Genomic DNA, 18,047 nt, shown 5'->3' on the forward strand with positions numbered 1-18,047 from the left:
AAAGTCTGGTATGTTTGTCTACTCTACCAGCCACTCTGGAAGGTAACCAACCTCCATTTTGAGGTCCTGTCCTATTCAACAAATCTATCCGGGCTGATAAAACGGAAAAAGCGGCTGTTGAGTTTCGGAATGTACCACTTTTTACTTGTTGACCAAAAAAACAAAAAAAAAAGTGAGTTTCATGCCCCGTTCCTCCTTGACACATCTCCGAAGCAATGCGACAAAATAAGCAGGAGGAATATGCCCATCTATCCTGTTGACATCATATTTACTGTAGCAGGGAGACGAGATTAAGATACTGAGAGCTTGGAGGGAGAAAGCCTCGGGGAGGACGAGCCGTCTGGGTCCGTCTCCCAACTCCTTTCTATCATTCTCCCTCCCGCTCTGACAGCTTTAGCGTTCAGCCTATTAAAATGCGTTACGGCGTACTCCGATCGATCACTGAGGGATATAGCCTCTTAGTGAGCACGCACACACACACACACACACACACACGCACACACACACACACACATAAGCATGCAGAGGGATTCACAAAACACACATATGGGACGCGACAACAGAGACACGACGGTCGCTTCCCTCAATCCCTCCTCACACCCCGACAGCTGGGAAACAAGACAAGGTCAGGAAGCAAGTTTGGTCTGACACACACTGTTTGAGAGCACACACACACACACACACAAACAGATACACACACACAATCCATCTCTCTCTCTATTTCTATCCTTTTTTTCCCCATCTATCAGTCTCTTTATCCCAACTCTCTTCCCTTTCTTTTTCCCCATTTTCCCTTTCCCCATCCCTCTCTTCTCCGCTCTCTCCCTCTTTCAGGATTAGGACTGGCCTGAAGCCGGTGGGTCGTTTTTCTCTCTCGGCCAAATTCCCAGATAGCAGATTTGCAGCATGGCAGGGGAAGAGGGGGGTGGGGGGGGGGTGGGGGGGGGGTGGGGGGGGTGGGGGGGCACAAGCCAGTTCTGCGGCCCAAATGGTTGAGCGTGGCACCGTCACTGCCGGGGTTAGGGGTTTGATTCCCACTGGGACCGGCCGTGCGGAAAATGTGTGCACTCACGCCGCTGTAAGGGGCTTTGGATGTAAGCATCCACCAAATGGTACATGTATGTTATGTCCAAGGGGGTGGGGGGGGGTGGGGGGTGGGGGTGGGCTGTAATCCGCCGCTCAAACACGTCCTAAACTCTGCCGCTGATCCAGTTATTACACATGTGAGGATATAATTCATAAGCTGTGAGCTGGAGAGACTGGACGCAGAGCAGAGCACAGCAGGCTCCGATAGATATGAGAGTATAGACAGAGAAACACACACACACACACACACACACACACACACACGAGTACAGAAAGACACATACAGCAACACAAAGACACACACACACAACCATGAACACACACACGCACACACACAGATCCTGTAGTGTTGAACCAACATTAAGGCAAAAAGGATGAAATTATTTCACCCCACTGACATTCAGGCCAAAGAGTGAAGCACTTTGCTCCTCTAGACCTGAACTTCCTCATGGTGGAAAAACAAAATCATTTTGCACAAATCAAGTCCATTCTTTATTGAGAAGAATTTAGTTAATAAAAAAGTAAAAGTTGTATTGTTGTGGAAATTTAACTTAAACTATAAATATCTGCTTAGCTTTTTCACAATATCCTCATACACAAACTTACTTCGATGACATCATACAATGGGAGATACATACATATTTTAATGGTAGTAAGACGACATACGTATACTTTGCTGTGTTGTAATAAAGCACATTGTATGAGCAGTGCTCCTATGTATTTATGCAATATGCTAAAAGTTCTGCTAATGTTAGCTGAAGTAGCCAATATGTTACTGAGGAAGGCAGCTGATCAACTAGAGAGCTGAGGTCACATTCCAATAAACTGATCATTAATTCAGTCTGAATGTAAATACACCGTGGGACTGTACAGAACCTGGACTTTTAAGGAGTTTTTTTAGGAGTCAATATTAGACTAATCAACTTACTGAAGATGGACATTTTTTACAGTGTAATCAAGCGTGCACACACACACACACCCACACACACACACACACAGCCTTCCTTCCGGGGAGCGGGCCACTGTTGACATGTAATAGAGCCCCCTAAAAGGATTAGGAGGTAGACTGTGAAATGTGCTGAATGAGCCTGCTTGGTAAGAAGGGCCCCGAGGGCCAGCAGGAGAGACAGGATTAAGTCACCCGCTGTGTCTGTACGGTACCATACGCCGTTTTGGTGCTTCGTCACGCCGCTTCATCATCAGCCCATCCGCTCGCTCGTATTGTTTGGCATCTAGCGACCCCACACCGGAGCGAAGTCAGGGGCTGCCGTCGAATTGTCTTCACGGTTTCTTCGTTTGTCTCCGCCACACCGTATCTCACCGTATCTCACCGTATCACACCGTTATCTCACCGTATCACACCGTATCTCACCGTATCTCACCCTATCACACCGTATCTCACCGTATCTCACCGTATCACACCGTATCTCACCGTATCTCACCGTATCACACCGTATCTCACCCTATCACACCGTATCTCACCCTATCACACCGTATCACACCGCATCACACCGCATCTCACCGCATCTCACCTTATCTCACCGTATCTCACCCTATCACACCGAATCTCACCGTATCTCACCCTATCACACCGTATCTCACCGTATCACACCGTATCACACCGCATCACACCGCATCTCACCGCATCTCACCTTATCTCACCGTATCTCACCGTATCACACCGTATCTCACCGTATCACACCGTATCTCACCGTATCTCACCCTATCACACCGTATCTCACCGTATCTCACCGTATCACACCGTATCTCACCGTATCTCACCCTATCACACCGTATCTCACCGTATCACACCGTATCACACCGTATCTCACCGTATCACACCGTATCTCACCGTATCTCACCCTATCACACCGTATCACACCGTATCTCACCGTATCACACCGTATCACACCGTATCTCACCGTATCACACCGTATCTCACCGTATCTCACCGTATCACACCGTATCTCACCGTATCACACCGTATCTCACCGTATCACACCGTATCTCACCGTATCTCACCGCATCTCACCGCATCTCACCGTTTCCCCTCAGCTTCGCCAGATACTTGGCATTGAGAAAGGGAATGACTGATATTCTTGAGTCTCCTTCCATTGTGTCGTCTTCCTACACTGTGAACCTTGAACACAATGGAGCCGGTCGTGCAGACAGGCTGTACAGCTGCTGCAGAAGTCCTCTCATGCATTTATTTATGCAAAAAAAAGAATTTAGTGCATAAGTGCCCAACTTAAAGGTGCAAGTGAAAAATAAATATATGTACAAAAGTTATTTTTTTCACTTGCACTTTTAAGTTGGGCACTTATGCAATAAATTCGTTTTTTTTGAAGTAGATTTTTTTTGTCATGGTCTTTCATTTGCAGTGTGCAGAATTATTTTCTATTATATAACTATTTTTTCTAGTTTACAATAATTAAGATTCTTTCACCTGCGCTACAACTGACCTTCAACTGAGCGCAACCAACATCTTCCCTTCCTTTTCTCCCGTATGTATCTGGCATCAGTGCTGCAGACGGCTCTTTCTTGAATGTCATGCAGTAGAACCAAACAGACCATTCTTTGTACCTTGAGACGGCTGAAAATAGAATCGAACTTGATTTTTCCTCTCGGGGATGGAGCGTACGGTAAAAAAAAGTGAAAGTGACTTCTACAATGGTTGCATTCGCATGTTATGGTTCCACTGTGGTAGGCTGAGGTTAATTCGTAGACTTTTATTGGGCTCATGAAAATTGAATTTCTCACCAATTCCTCTAAGGAGATGGAGCACAAGGGCGGCAGTAGTTCAGCAAGCATGCAATGGAAAGTAGGACTTGTACTGTTCATCTGTATGTGTTCACTCCTCCTCCGTACTGAAATCTCTGTTCCCTCATTTCCCACTCTTCCTCCTTCTCTTCTTCCCCTCATTAAGTCATTCTCCATGCCTTTGTCCCTTCTCTTCCCCCTGTCTTCACTGCATGGCCCATTTCCCCACATCTTTCTGCTTGTCATCCTCCCTACAAAAATCTCTCACTCTTTCCCTCCCTCCCCTCCTCCCTCCCTCCCTGCATCCATTTCTCTCCCTTTTCCACCCCTCTCTCTCTCTCTTAATCTCATTCTGATTCTGTCTGTTTCCTCCTCTTTCTCCTTCTTACTCTCCTCCCTCTGTCCCTCTAAGTTTGCAGTATGACGGATGGGGAACGTGTGCGTGGAATTGTTCATTTTAAGTGGGACAACTGCTTTACATTTCTTCTTTGACTGAAGCGATTTTGGTATAGGAACGTTATGTTGTCTGTGTTGTTATTTGTTTTCAGACTGGAGCTAATATTGCTGTGTTCAAATTAAAATTTCTCTCTTATTTGCCACACTGTCTGCTCTCCCTCCCTCTCGGTGTGTGAGCCTGCCTGCTGGCGGAGCGGCAGCCAGTTACAGAGCATGTCATCACAGCAATATCTGCAGCGGGGGAAGGAAACCCACAGGAGGAGTGGAGAAGGCTAGACTGGTGCTGCTGCAAGAGACCGGGGTGGGTGGCCTCCACATGTGCTGCTCTCTCTCTCTCTCTCTGGGTGGGTGAGAACGTCAAAACATCCAATTCCGGCAATTTAGCTTTGCCTTGCTTATCAGAAAACATTTTGCACATCTTGTACTTCTACTGTAAATTCACATATTTTTCATATTCTCACAAGTTCTCATGTTATATATTGCATATATCGCTACAATTTTGTTTCATACTGCATATGTTCTACTGCTGTCATTTTGCACACCCTGTATATATGCTGTAAATTCATTTTTTTCATGCATAATATGAAATTCCTTGAAAAATATATGATTACTTAATTCATTCTGATGTTCTAACAACATTAAGTTAATGGGACACTTGACTGGCTGGCTTGAAAAACCCAAATCTTCAGTTCAGAAACCAAATTGTTTCAATAGTTACAGGCTAAAGAGACGGCTGACCTTCCTGGTCTGAAACAGCCCACTCAGCAGTTCAGAAACCAAACTGCATCAACAATCATGAGCTAATGGGCGACTGATCATCTGGCTTCAAAAAGCCCGTTCAGTCGTTCAGAAACTGAATTTATGATGATACTTCTTGCTTTAAAACAGTCAGCTCAGCAGTTCAGAAACTGAATTGTACCAAAAATCGCAGCCTAGCGGTTAGAGAGACTCTCGTCCCGTAACAGGAAGGTCAGAGGTTTATTCCCTACAACAGTCAGTGTGTGTCCTGTCCAAGTGTCTCTGAGCAAGACACTGAACTCCCACCAGCTAAATGTCAAAACTGTAAACCGTGACTGTATTATAATGCTGCGATCAGACAGGAGTTTGATCACTTGACTTGAAAAACAGGCAAGCAAAATTGGTGTGATGACTAAGGATGGGACTGGTATGACTATATATCGCGGTATAAAACAGTTATGACACCGGCCATCATTTTTATTACCACAACCACAGCGATAACCGCCGACTTGTTGGGAGGCTGAATAACAAACACAAAAAGGCAATATTTTACATAAATATTTTACATATATTCTTCCATTAAAATGTGTTTTAAAGAGAAATGTCTTGCTTTGATATGATTGATATGATAAGTTAGCTTTTTAAGTAATTGAAGCATATTACAGTACTGTTTTTAAGGTTTTCATCTAATTTATAATCATCGGGATAATATTGTATATCGAGATAATTTTGGCCAAAATTAGCCAGTCCCCCCCCCCCCCCGTCCCACGCCTGTCTCTCTGCCGTCCTGCTGGGCGCTGGTGTAATGGCAGTCAGTCAGATGGAGTACGATGCTCAGCATTTGTTTGACGGGTTCAGTGTTTGACAAAAATGAGAGGGAGTCAAACGCTCCCCGGCGAGACGAGACAGACAGTGGATGTACTACAGTCTGCAGTCACCAATCCCTGGACGACAGACAACTGAGCTCTGTATCACAGCAGAGAGAGAGAGAGAGAGGGGGGGGGGGGGGAAATGAGAGAGGGAGAGTAAGAGAGGATGAGGTAGAGAGATTGACAGGAATATGAGAAAGAGAGGATGTTTTGGGAGGGAACGTCTTCTTCAAATCATGACTCCTGGTGGCATTTTGAAGGCAGAGACAAAACAAGAGGGATGCAAACAGACTTGTTATTTTCCTGCCGTGGGATCGCGACACCCCTCCTTCCCCTATTCCTCTTCTTCCATCCGTCTTTACCTTCCTTTTGTCTGTTCCTTTTCGTCTTCCTCTCTCTCTCTCTCCCTCCTTCCCTCTGAGTCTCGCCCGTCCTCTACCTCTCCTTCTTCTGCCCTACCTCTCGATTTTCTATCCCCATCCCCAATATTTCATCTACCTCCGTCCCTCTCCCTCCCTCTTTTGCTCTTCTCCTCTCTCTCTGTCCTTCCTCCCTCATTGGTTTTTGACATTGTTTCGATTCAGCCCATCTCCATCTCCTTTTATCCATCTCTCTCTCCTTCCTTCTTCCCTCCATCTTACCTTTTTCTCTCTCCCTTCCTACCTTCCTCTCTTGTTCCCTCTCCCTTCCTCCTTGCCTCTCTCCTTCCTTTCCTCCCTCCCTAGTCCCTTCACTCTTTCCCCCCTCTTGTTCCCTCCCTTCCTACCTCCCGACTTCTTCCCTTTCTCCTTAGCTTTCTTTCCTTACCTCTCATGTCCTCCCTTTCCCCTCAATTTCTGCTTCCATCCCCACCATTATCTCTCTCTCTCTCTCTCTCTCCCCTTCATTTGCTGTTCCATTTCTGTCCTTCTCCCTCCCTCCCTCCATCCCTCCCTCCCTCCCTCCCTCCCTCAGCAGGGTGGTTATACTGTAGCGTCTGTGCTTGCAGAGTCTGCAGCTTTTCTTTGACGCTCTCATCTCATTATCCTATATTACAGGCCTCGGCTTGCTCTCCTGACCTTCTCCCTCCGCTCCGCAATCTGCTGTTCCTCGCTCAAATCACCCCCCCCCCCCCCCCCCCTCCTCGCCCTCCTCCTCCTCCCCCTCCCCCCTGCCGTCCGACTCCCTCTCCTTTCCCGCTCGAAGGAAACTATGAGAAAAAGCCCTGCAACCTTCGCATGTATGCATGTTGTGTGTTTTTATACTGGCCAAATAAAGATAAACTAAAAGCCTTTCAGTCTTATTCTTTCTCTTCTGTCCATCTTCCTCAGGGATTTGACTCCAGACCGAACAAGGCAACACAAAATGTAGAGATGCATCATTTTCCCCAGATTTTGTCAAAACGTCTCGGAGATATCGCCTGTGACGGACAGATTAATGGACGAAAGGATGGAGACCGATCTATAGTTCACCCCACAATGACTCTTTCTTTAACACTCTGTCTGTCTTTCTCTCTTCTCTTTTTGTTCTTTCTTCCTCCTTTCTCCCCTCTTTCTTCCTTCTTTTCTCCCTCCCCTTTCTTCCTCCTTACCTCCTCTCTCCCCTTTCTTTCTTCCTCCCTTCGTTCTTTCTTCCTCATTTTCTCTCCCTCTTCTTCCTTCCTCTCTCCCTCCCACTTTCTTTCTTCCTCTCTCCCTCCCTCTTTCTTTCTTCCTCTCTCCATCCCTCTTCTTCCTTCCTCCATCCCCTTTCTTCCTTTCTCTCCTCCCTCCCTCCCCCTTCATTCCTTCTTTCTCATTTTCTCCCCCTTTCTTCCTCCTTACCACCTCTTTTCTTCCTCACCCTCCCTCTTCTTCCTTCCTCTCTCCCTCCCTCTTTCTTCCTCTCCCTCCCTCTTCTCCCTCCCTCTTCTTCCTTCCTCTCACCCTACCTCTTCTTCTTTCCTCTCACCCTCCCTCTTCTTCCTTCCTCTCTCCCTCCCTCTTTCTTCCTCTCTCCCTCCCTCTTCTTCCTTCCTCTCTCCCTCCCTTTCTTCCTCTCTCCCTCCCTCTTTCTTTCTTTCTCTCTCCATCCCTCTTCTTCCTCCCTCCATCCCCTTTCTTCCTTTCTCTCTCCTCCCTCCCTCCCCCCTTCATTCCTTCTTTCTCATTTTCTGTCCCCGTCTTCCTCCTTACCACCTCTTTTCTTCCTCACCCTCACTCTTCTTTCTTCCTCTCTCCCTCCCTCTTCTTCCTTCCTCTCACCCTCCCTCTTCTTTCTTCCTCTCTCCCTCCCTTTCTTCCTCTCCCTCCCTCTTTCTTTCCTCTCTCATCCCTCTTCTTCCTTCCTCCATCCCCTTTCTTACTTTCTCTCTCCTCCCTCCCTCCCCCTTCATTCCTTCTTTCTCATTTTCTCCCCCTTTCTTCCTCCTTACCACCTCTTTTCTTCCTCACCCTCCCTCTTCTTCCTTCCTCTCCCTCCCTCTCTCCCTCCCTCTTCTTCCTTCCTCTCTCCCTCCCTTTCTTCCTCTCTCTCCCTCTTCTTCCTTCCTCTCACCCTCCCTCTTCTTCCTTCCTCCCTCCCTCTTTCTTCCTCTCTCCCTCCCTTTCTTCCTCTCTCTCTCCCTCTTCTTCCTTCCTCTCTCCCTCCCTCTCTCCCTCCCACTTTCTTTCTTCCTCTCTCCCTCCCTCTTTCTTTCTTCCTCTCTCCATTCGTCTTCTTCCTTCCTCCATCCCCTTTCTTCCTTTCTCTCTCCTCCCTCCCTCCCCTTTCATTCCTTCTTTCTCATTTTCTCCCCCTTTCTTCCTCCTTACCACCTCGTTTCTTCCTCTCACCCTCCCTCTTCTTCCTTCCTCTCTCCCTACCTCCCTCTTTCTTCCTCTCTCCCACCCCCCTTCATTCCTTCTTTCTCTTTTCTCCCCCTTTCTTCCTCCTTACCACCTCTTTTCTTCCACTCACCCTCCCTCTTCTTCCTTCCAGTTTCTTTCTCCTCCCCTCTGTGCACCCATCTCTTCCTTCGTCTCTCCCTCCCTCCCGTTTCTTTCTTCCTCTTTCTTTTCTCCCTCCCTCCCTCCCTCCCTCCCCAGGAGGACAGGTTATTATTCAGGCCAGGCTGGTACTTGTTGTCTGTGGTGTTCAGTGTTCCCTATGGAAGAAGCAGCAGAGCGTTGACCTGCTGTCTGCATCAACCTTCTCTCAGCGGGACGCCGACTGAAGGTCAGTTCAGACCCTTACTGTCACAGTCTCTGATCCCACTGTGACAAATCCATACATACCTGCAGCATATATAAATATATCGATATGTACGTATATGTCTCGGTGTGACAGGTGGCCAGGAAGCCTTCCTGTGGAGATGTAGCTACTGTACAAGTCTCTCTTCAAACTGCATGCTTGCTGAACTACTGCTGCACTTTGGCTCCAAGAGTGATATTTTGGTAAGCAGAGTGATAGGAAAAATGGGGCATGAAGTGAATACAAGGAAAGGGGAAAATAATAACTTAATGAGGGGAAGAAGAGAATGAGGCAGAAAAATTTCAATCCACAAGGGATGAATAACAGCAGTGAACATACATGCAGATGTAGCTATTTTAGAAGTCCTGAGCTGCTGTTGCACTTGAGCTTCATCCCACAGAGGACCTGCTAGGAAAAAAAAAAGTTTAAGCACAATCCTAAGATAACTATGATGCAACCTTAGCCTGCCACGGTGTAACCATAACTGAACTTTAATTAACCTTAACCTATTGGGACGTTACCACAGCATACACAATCCCACATGCTTTTTACTGCATGCTTGCTGAACTACTGCCGTACTTCTGTTTCATCCCCAAGAGGAAATGTTGGGAAAAAAATCAGGTTTGGTTCTCCTTCTTGCTTTTAGTAGTTAAGGCAAATTTATAGTTCCAAGTCAAAATGTCACCATGTCTAGGTGTCTAGGTGTCGGCGTAGCCCACAGCTTACAGTCTGCTGAGCGTTAACTTAACACTGGTTTAACAAGTAAAGAGTATCATAAAGTGATGATACGGTGATTTTGGGATATCGTGACACACAATTCTGCTGTCTAAACTGATGATACAAGAAAATCCTATTTAAAAACTCTGACAAAATGAGGTATATTGATTTCAACCAGAAAGCCCAGCCCTATGTGGTCAGGGTGGGAAGTTAACACCAGCCACATGCCGGTATATACTGGATATGGGTGAGAGGTTTCTCTACTGTATCAGCAAAAAAGTTATCCTCCTTCCATGACCAACACCCACTTCCAACTCATTTTAGAGTGAATGGAGGGGGGGAACCATCACCCTCCAAAACAAGGGTGTGACCACTCACAAAACAGCAGAAATAAAAAAAACACCAACAAAACCTACAAACGTGGCCCTGGAAAACCCCCAAAAACCTGAAAAGTCACATCTCTCTGCTCTTTCATGGTCTGGGCCTCTTCTGAAGTTTACATTTACATTTCAGGCTTTTAGTTAATGCTCTTAATTCCTACATCACCGACACTACAAGCAATTAATAGTAACAAGTTCAAGGGTCAGAGGCCACGATATTCCTGTGATCTGAGAAGGATCATGATAGAGAGAAAAAATGTGAATAATAAAAGCTAAACACAGAGAGTTTTCTCTTAAAATTCAAGACAAGAGCGTATCGGAGTGAGCAGAGGAGGAAGATACGGGAGAGAGGAAGTGAGGACAGAGTGGTGGGGGGGAGAGGAGGAGGTGAAGAGACCACCGAGAGGAGGAGGAGGAGGAGGAGGATGAAGAGGAGGGGGCAAGAGACCAGAGGAGATGAGAGACAGACAAGTGGAGGGGAGGGGAGGAGGCAAGCTGTGATAGAGTTCACCAGAAGAAAGGAGAGGGCAGAGCGGGAGGCTGCACCGGTGAGATGAGAGGAGGAGAGGCTGGATTAAAGAGGAGGGGGGGAGAAGAGGAGGAGAGAGAGAGAGAGAGAGAGAGAGAGGAGAGTGGTTTACCGCAGAAAGGCAGAGGTAGTGTTTGAGATTAAAAGAGGAAAAGGGCGAGAGGGTGTGAGGGCAGGGATGTAATGCTGAGATGAGGAGAGAGAAGGAAAGATGGAGGAGAAAGGAGCAAAGAGAAGAGGAGAGGAGAAAACTAAAGAGAAGAGAAAGGAGGAGAGGAGTGGAGAGGAAAAGAGATGAGAGTAAGTAAAGAGGAGAAGAAATTGAGACAAGATAAGCAGAGGAGAGAGGAAAGGGAGAAGTATAAATCCAGAAGAAAAGGAGGAGAGAGGAGGATAGGTACAGGAGGGAAAAGAGGAGATAGGAGTAGAAAAGAAATGGAGAGAAGACAAGCACAGATAGGAGAACGGAGAGAGGAGAGAAGAGATAACTACAGAGGAGAGAGGTGGCGAGGAAAAGAGAAGATAAGTGAATAGAGAGATGAGGAGAGAAGAGGAACGAGGAGAAATTAAAAGAGAGTAAGTAAAAAGGACAGAGGAGAAAAGAACGAGAGAGGACGGGAGAACAATAAGGACAGGGGAGAAAGGAGGATAAAAGAAGAATGAGAAGAAAGGACAAGAGAATAAAAAGGACAGAGGAGAAAGGAGGAGAGGGGAGGAACAGAAGAGAAAGGAAGAGAAAACAAAACAGAGAAGCGAACAAGTGCGGACGAGAGACAAGAAAGGAGAGAAGAGAAAGGAGCAAAAAGGGGCAAGAGGCGGAGAAAAGGAAAAAAAAGGTGGGAGGGGGGGCAGAAGACGAGTGGAAAAGAGAAGAGAATGAGCGGCGGGGAGATAGGAGAGAAAGGAGGAGATGATCAGATAAGATGAGAGCAGACAGGTGGCGAGGAGAGCAGAGCAGGAGATAAAGCGTGAAAAGAGAGAGAGAACAGAGAGAGAGAGAGAGAGAATAAAAGAGTAAAGCTAGGGAACAGACAGAGGAGTAAACACAATCCATCACTGCTGCTCTGCCTGGACTGTCCCAGGACGACACCTCCTCCTCCTCTTCTCTCTCTCCCTCCTCTTCCTCTCCCTCCTTCTCCTCCTCTTCCTCCTCAACAACGCCAAACTCCATCTCTCTCAAGGCTCCCTCTTTCTCACTGCGTCTTTGTCGCTCTCTTTTCTCTCTCTCTCTCTCTCGCTACGTCTGTATGTTTTTCTCTCGTGTTTGTCTTTCTCTCCATCTTTTTCTCTCTGTATTTTGTCTTTCTCTCCATGTCTTTTTCTCTCTGTACTATTGTCTCTCTATCTCTGTATTTTTGTCTCTCTTCATCTCCCTCTCTCCGTGTTTTTGTATTCTTCTCCATCTCTTCGTATTTTTGTCTCTCTCTCCATCTCTCTGTATCTTTGTCTCTCTCCATCTCCCTCTCCTTGTGTTTTTGTATTCTTCTCCATCTCTCTCTGTATTTTTATCTCTCCATCTCCCTGTGTTTTTGTCTCTCCATCTCCCTCTCTGTGTATTTTTGTCTTTCTCTCCATCTGTGTATTTTTGTCTCTCTCCATCTCTGTGTATTTTTGTCTTTCTCTCCATCTCTGTGTATTTTTGTCTTTCTCTCCATCTCTGTGTATTTTTGTCTTTCTCTCCATCTCTGTGTATTTTTGTCTTTCTCTCCATCTCTGTGTATTTTTGTCTCTCTCCATTGTATTCGTCTCTCTCCATCTCTCTCTCTCTCAACCGGTTTTTGTCTCTCCCTATATTTGTTTTTCTCTCCCTCCCTGTTTTTGTATCTCTCCATCTCTCTCTCTCTTTGTGTATCTCTCGTCTCTCTGTTTTCTTTCCCTCCATCTCTCTTTCTTTGTTTTCATCTCTCTCTCTCTTTATGTTCTCCATCTCTATCTCTCTCCTCTCTCTTTCCCCATGTTTCTCACTTTCTATCTCCCTCGGTGCGAGTCTCTCACTTCGATCGCCCTCCCGCTCTTGTTTCCTCTCCCTCCCTCCCTCCCTCTTTTCTCTCCATCCCTCCCCCTCTCTCTGGGACTCTTGTTAGTTGCCCTCATCCCTCCCTCCCTCCCACAAACACAGCTTCATCCCCAGCGGCATGCTAATATCCAACTGGGATGGATGCTGATAAACGCTCTGAAAACATCCTCCTCAACCTCCACTCCTCCTCCTCCTCATCTCTCGCTTCCTTACCCTTATCCTCCCTCATGATCTCTCCTCCGCTTTCACCGCTCTCTTTCTTAACCTTTATTTATCCAGGGAGAGTCCATAGAGCGAGCATGCTGTTTTGCTGCACTGCTTCATATTCATACGGTTACGCACATTCACAGTGTGTAGGTGCCTTGCTCAAGGGGACGTCCAATGAGAGCGGAGCATGTTTCTCATTCACTTTTCCCCCGTCCAGATTCCCCCAGCCATTCATCATCCTCACTCTTCCCCTCCCTCCCTCCCCTCCTCATCCTCACTGTCCTGTCCTTTGCGCTCCTCCTCCTCCTCCACCCTCACCTCACCTCCCCCCTCCTTCCATCCCCGTCTCTCCTCCCGGCCCTCCCACGACTCCCTCCTTTTCCCATCATCCTCTGCTTCTTGAATAATCGAGCCCGCTTTGGGTGGAAGAGGTGGAATGAAGAAACGGAGGGGGGGAGAAAAAAAAACGAGCACAAGGGAAAGAGTGGAGGAGAATAAGGGTGACATTAACATTTTTACATGTAAGACATTTTAGCTGACGCCCTAAAACGAGCGAGCAGGACAGGACAGGACAGGACAGGACAGGGCAGGACAGGACAGGACAGGACAGGACAGGACAGAGCAGGACAGGACAGGACAGGGCAGGGCAGGACAGGACAGGACAGGGCAGGACAGGACAGGGCAGGACAGGGCAGGACAGGACAGAGCAGGACAGGACAGGACAGGGCAGGACAGGACAGAGAACTGGCTCGTGGCGGGATTGAACCTGTGATCTTCTAGATACGGGACAGTTTCTTTAACCGCTGAGAGCCACCACTCTCTGAACCCACACTCGGTCGGTCCTATTTGTCGATTTGTGAACAACAAGCTAGTTAAGAAAAAAACAAGGTTCTCTTGATGACGTCCTTTAAATTTGCTAATTTGTCTCTTTCTGTTCTACGATTGATTGTTGATCAGTTAGACCTAGTTAGGCTCATTCTCTGTAAAGTCCTTTGAGACAGGCTTGTGATAAAGGGCTACAGACATAAACAAACCTGAACTAGAGACAAATCCCTGTGCCGCTCCATTGACGGTGAATGGGAGACATTTTGGAAGTTTGTGGACACTGTGACGGCGACCAGGGGGACTTTGAAGCTACAGAACACATTAGCTATGTTTCCATCCAACTGTCACGCAAATTTCACACCAACTTTTGAAATGTCACAAAAAACTTTATTAACTTAATTAACTTAATTTCACTAACAACAGTTGGACCGTCCACGCCTACTGCATGAATTGTTTGGCAAACGCGTTTTCATCGCAATTCATTTAATAATTTCTTTATTGACAAAAGCTTTACTGCTTCAAATGAGTGTAAGAACGTTTTGGCTACAGTATGTCCAGCTTTACAAATTCAACACATCTTAATTCGCAAAAAATACCCAGTAATTTTCTACTTTGCGAGGATGAAATGAAGCTCAGTTGGATGTGTTCTTGAAGTTGGATGAAGCTCTTGTTTTGATGTGGGTGAAGGCTGTTCGAGTCCACACATATTGATCAAGCCATTACCTTTTTTTATATTTTAGACTCCTACATCAGTAAGATTACAAGCAACCAACGGAGTGGAAGCCACAACGCTCTGACAGAAATCCTGTGAACACAGGATGATGAAGCCTTCTAAGATAGCAGGGTTAAAAGAGTCTGCAGACTGTGTCTCGGGGGTGGAGATCCAGTGAAACGCCCGACCACAAAGAGCACTTTCTCCTCAGGGATCTGCTGGGCACCGCTAGCAAAGACCAAATAAAATGATAATAATTGAAAAAGAGAGAGTCGCACAGTGGATGTGGCCGTTGCACTGAGTGCGTTTCTGCTCCCATTACAGAGGGAGTGCTGCTTAGCTGGGCATGAAAGCTGGAGTGGAGAGGGATGGACGGAGGGAGGGAAGGAGAGAGGGAAAGCAAGAGAGAGAGAGAGAGAGAGAGAGATGCATGGCTGGAGCCCAATTCCACTAGTTCCCTGACCATGAACCAACTGTGCCTGCTGGCTTTAATGGGAGCAGAGAGGCGAAGATGGGATGGGAGGAAGAAATTGAGAGGAAAGGATGAAAAAAGAGAGGAGGAATAGGAGAGAATAGGAGAGGTAAAGAGGGAAGAAGAAAGTGGAGGGAGGGAAGGAGGAGGAAGAGGAAGATGGGAATGAAATAGAGGATTTGTGGCTATTTTCATTGCAGCTAGAGGGGGATTAGAGGTGTTTGGAGGTAGGTAGGTAAATGTGTGTGTGTGTGTGTGTGTGTGTGTGTGTGTGTGCTACTTCATTAGCATGGGTACCTGAAGGGGAGACTCATTTCCCTGGAGAGGAGACTGCGTCTGACCTGCAGGCCCACCACTCCCTCCTCTCTGTTTCTCCCTCTCTAATACAATACAGAGCGCTGATCTCTCTCTCTCTCTCTCTCTGTTTTTTTGTTATTCCTCCATCACTCTCTTTGCCTTCTTAATCTGACCCCATTTCTCATTCTCCCTCTCCGACTTCTCTCTGCTCTTCAGGAAAAACAACCGAGGTGCTTCATCAAGCGCCTGTCAGACATCACACACACACACACACACACACACACACACACACACACACACACACAGCGAGAGACCCTTTACACACCACACACTAACCCCATAACGCTACATGTGCAGCACACAGCAAGAACGCAAACACACACACGCAGAAAAGAGCTGTTTACACACTTATACACACACACCAGAGATGACGTTAGAATTGCACTCACAAAAACCATAGGTGCACACACACACACACACACACACACACACACACACACACACACACACAGAGAGGTGAGTAGTTACCTCCTGTCCAGAGAGGTAGTAGGCGGCCAGCAGTCCTCCTATGAAACGAATGTTGACCTCAAAGACGGACACCTCGGCATTCTGGGAAGAAAGGAGAGCAGAGAGGGATCCGTCAGACAGGGAAACACACACACACACACACACACACACACTTAATTTATTTTCCTTGTTATTTATGCATTCTGTTGGATTTCTACGATTCTCCTCCATGCTGAATTCTGATCTCATTTGTGTCACTGTCAGTCATCTTGATGTTTTTTCTCTCTCTCTCTCTTTTGGGGTGAAGTGTTTTTATAAGCCCCTCAGGGGTTTCTGTCTCATCCGCACTGCTTGTATTTCCTTTCATCTCGTTTTTTCCCAGCGTCTGTATCGATTGTGCAAGTAAACTTCTCTAAAAAGCTAAAATGGTGAGGCAGAGAGAGGAGAGACTTCCATCCTTCAGAACACAGGCTATACTGCAGACAAAAAGGCAAATCACAGGTAGATCACACTCCTGTTCAGTACATCATTTAATCTTCAGACGGCTCAGTTCTCCTCCCCCACCCCTCCTGTCCCCTTGAATTACGGTGGCCTGTAATTGACACAAACAGTAACATCACATTTTCCGAATAAAGAGGAGTAAGCTAGCCAATTAGAGCAGAGATCCACCAGAAATGTCTAGTGAAGAGGTAATATATCACCATGATAAATACTGTAATAATAAAACTGCTTTGGCATTTGCTTTTTTGGCTTGAGAACGAGGCTTTTAGCCTCCGTAGCTGAAATGTGTTGCGATGCCGCTCGCTCGCTCAAAGCACCGTCCTCCACTGCTGAGCAGCTGAAAAAGCCAGTAGGTAGAGAGACTAAGAGAGAGAGTAAGAGAGAGAGTAAGAGTCTGAAAGTGAATTTTAGAAGCCAGAAATCTCCTAGCAAAGTAATGGTTGAGTCATTGGTATTGATCAACAATCCTATCAACCCCCACAGATATATAATGGTCATTTTGTGCTACAGGGCTGTAAAAATCCTACTTATTGCCCCTTTAGTAGGTGGGATGCAAGATGGCAGCTGCACAACATAACACAAAAGACAGGCAGTATATTAAAAGAGTTGCTATAAAGCAACTAAGACATAATAGCGAACTTTCAACTACAGCCAAACATTTACCACAAGTCAAGTATGTGTGGATAAACACTGCAAGGTTTATGCATATTCCTGCACTAATTAAGCCCAAAGTTGCCGTCCTAGCTGTTATTTTCTAGCTCGGGGTGCAGCGAGGGAGGGGGGAAAGTCTGCTAGTCGTCACCCCAATTTCCTTTGTTTGCTAAGCACAGCTTAATTGGGGCTAAATCTTAAGAAAATCTTTCTTTTTTTCCACTCTAATGTGCCTCTCAGAGTAATAACCGTATCGCTAAAGACTTGCAGCTTTCCCAGAAACCACAACAGTCTAGGTAGCGTGGGGTCGGCTGTGGACTGTCAGCGCTATTTTTATGACTTCTTTTGGTAAGGAAGTGCAGGAAGTCTCTTCTCCAGTCCGGAGTCAACAAGCAGTGCAAACTCACTCGTTTTAGCACGTATTTTAACCTTCACGGAGCGGCAGAAGGTTGCGTCTCGCCACACGGGACGACACAACCGAGCAACAGATATTACTGACAGTCACAGGAAAGTATTTTAAAGTGAATTTAGCATACTTCTCTGTGATTGACAACTTGCTTGACGCTATCTAAATTGTCCTGATGCAGTAAACCCCACCCATCTGGAACACCAAGCACATCAAAAACATTCAAACGCTGAGATTTATTCGCAAAATACTTTGTGACCTTGCTCTGATATCTTCACACGAGGATTGAAAACATACAGCAGATGAGGACTTCACCAGTGCATCCCTAAAGGCCAGTCTGTGTACGACCTCAATTTACAGTAAATGCACTCCAGAGGGGATGGAGAGTGTGTGTGTGTGTATATGTGTGTGTGAGAGAGAGAGAGAGAGAGAAGAGGACAACAGGGGGAGAGCAGAGCATTTGAATTTGTAGAGGGCATTCAACACGTGAACCCATCAACAGGGTTGCAAAACATGTTAAGATGATTTCTTTTAGAAAGCGGTGTTGTGGCTTGCATGGTGTATGCGGCCAGTAGAGGGAAGTATGTACAGCGGGAGCCGATGCAGAAGCACTCCTTGTTATCCTGCATCTTTCCTGCATTATACTGCAGACAAATCTTTAGTGAATGTTAGACAGTAGAACCAAATTAGCATACCTTGTGGGGGGAAAAATTTACTTCACCCTTTGT

The 18,047-nt window shown here is 46.5% G+C and overlaps 1 protein-coding gene across 2 annotated transcripts in view; it reads right to left on the bottom strand.

The window, feature by feature from the left end:
• Positions 1 to 18,047, bottom strand: part of man1a2 (mannosidase, alpha, class 1A, member 2) — a 155,614-nt gene that overhangs the window by 44,118 nt on the left and 93,449 nt on the right. For both annotated transcript variants that reach the window (XM_071907625.2, XM_078286008.1), the window contains exon 7: positions 15,783 to 15,863. In XM_071907625.2, the coding sequence (XP_071763726.1) occupies positions 15,783 to 15,863 (81 nt within the window). The remainder of the gene's footprint in view (positions 1 to 15,782; positions 15,864 to 18,047) is intronic.

The sequence above is a fragment of the Centroberyx gerrardi genome, chromosome 10, assembly GCF_048128805.1.
Source record: "Centroberyx gerrardi isolate f3 chromosome 10, fCenGer3.hap1.cur.20231027, whole genome shotgun sequence".
In the NCBI taxonomy this organism is placed as follows: Eukaryota; Metazoa; Chordata; class Actinopteri; order Beryciformes; family Berycidae; genus Centroberyx; species Centroberyx gerrardi.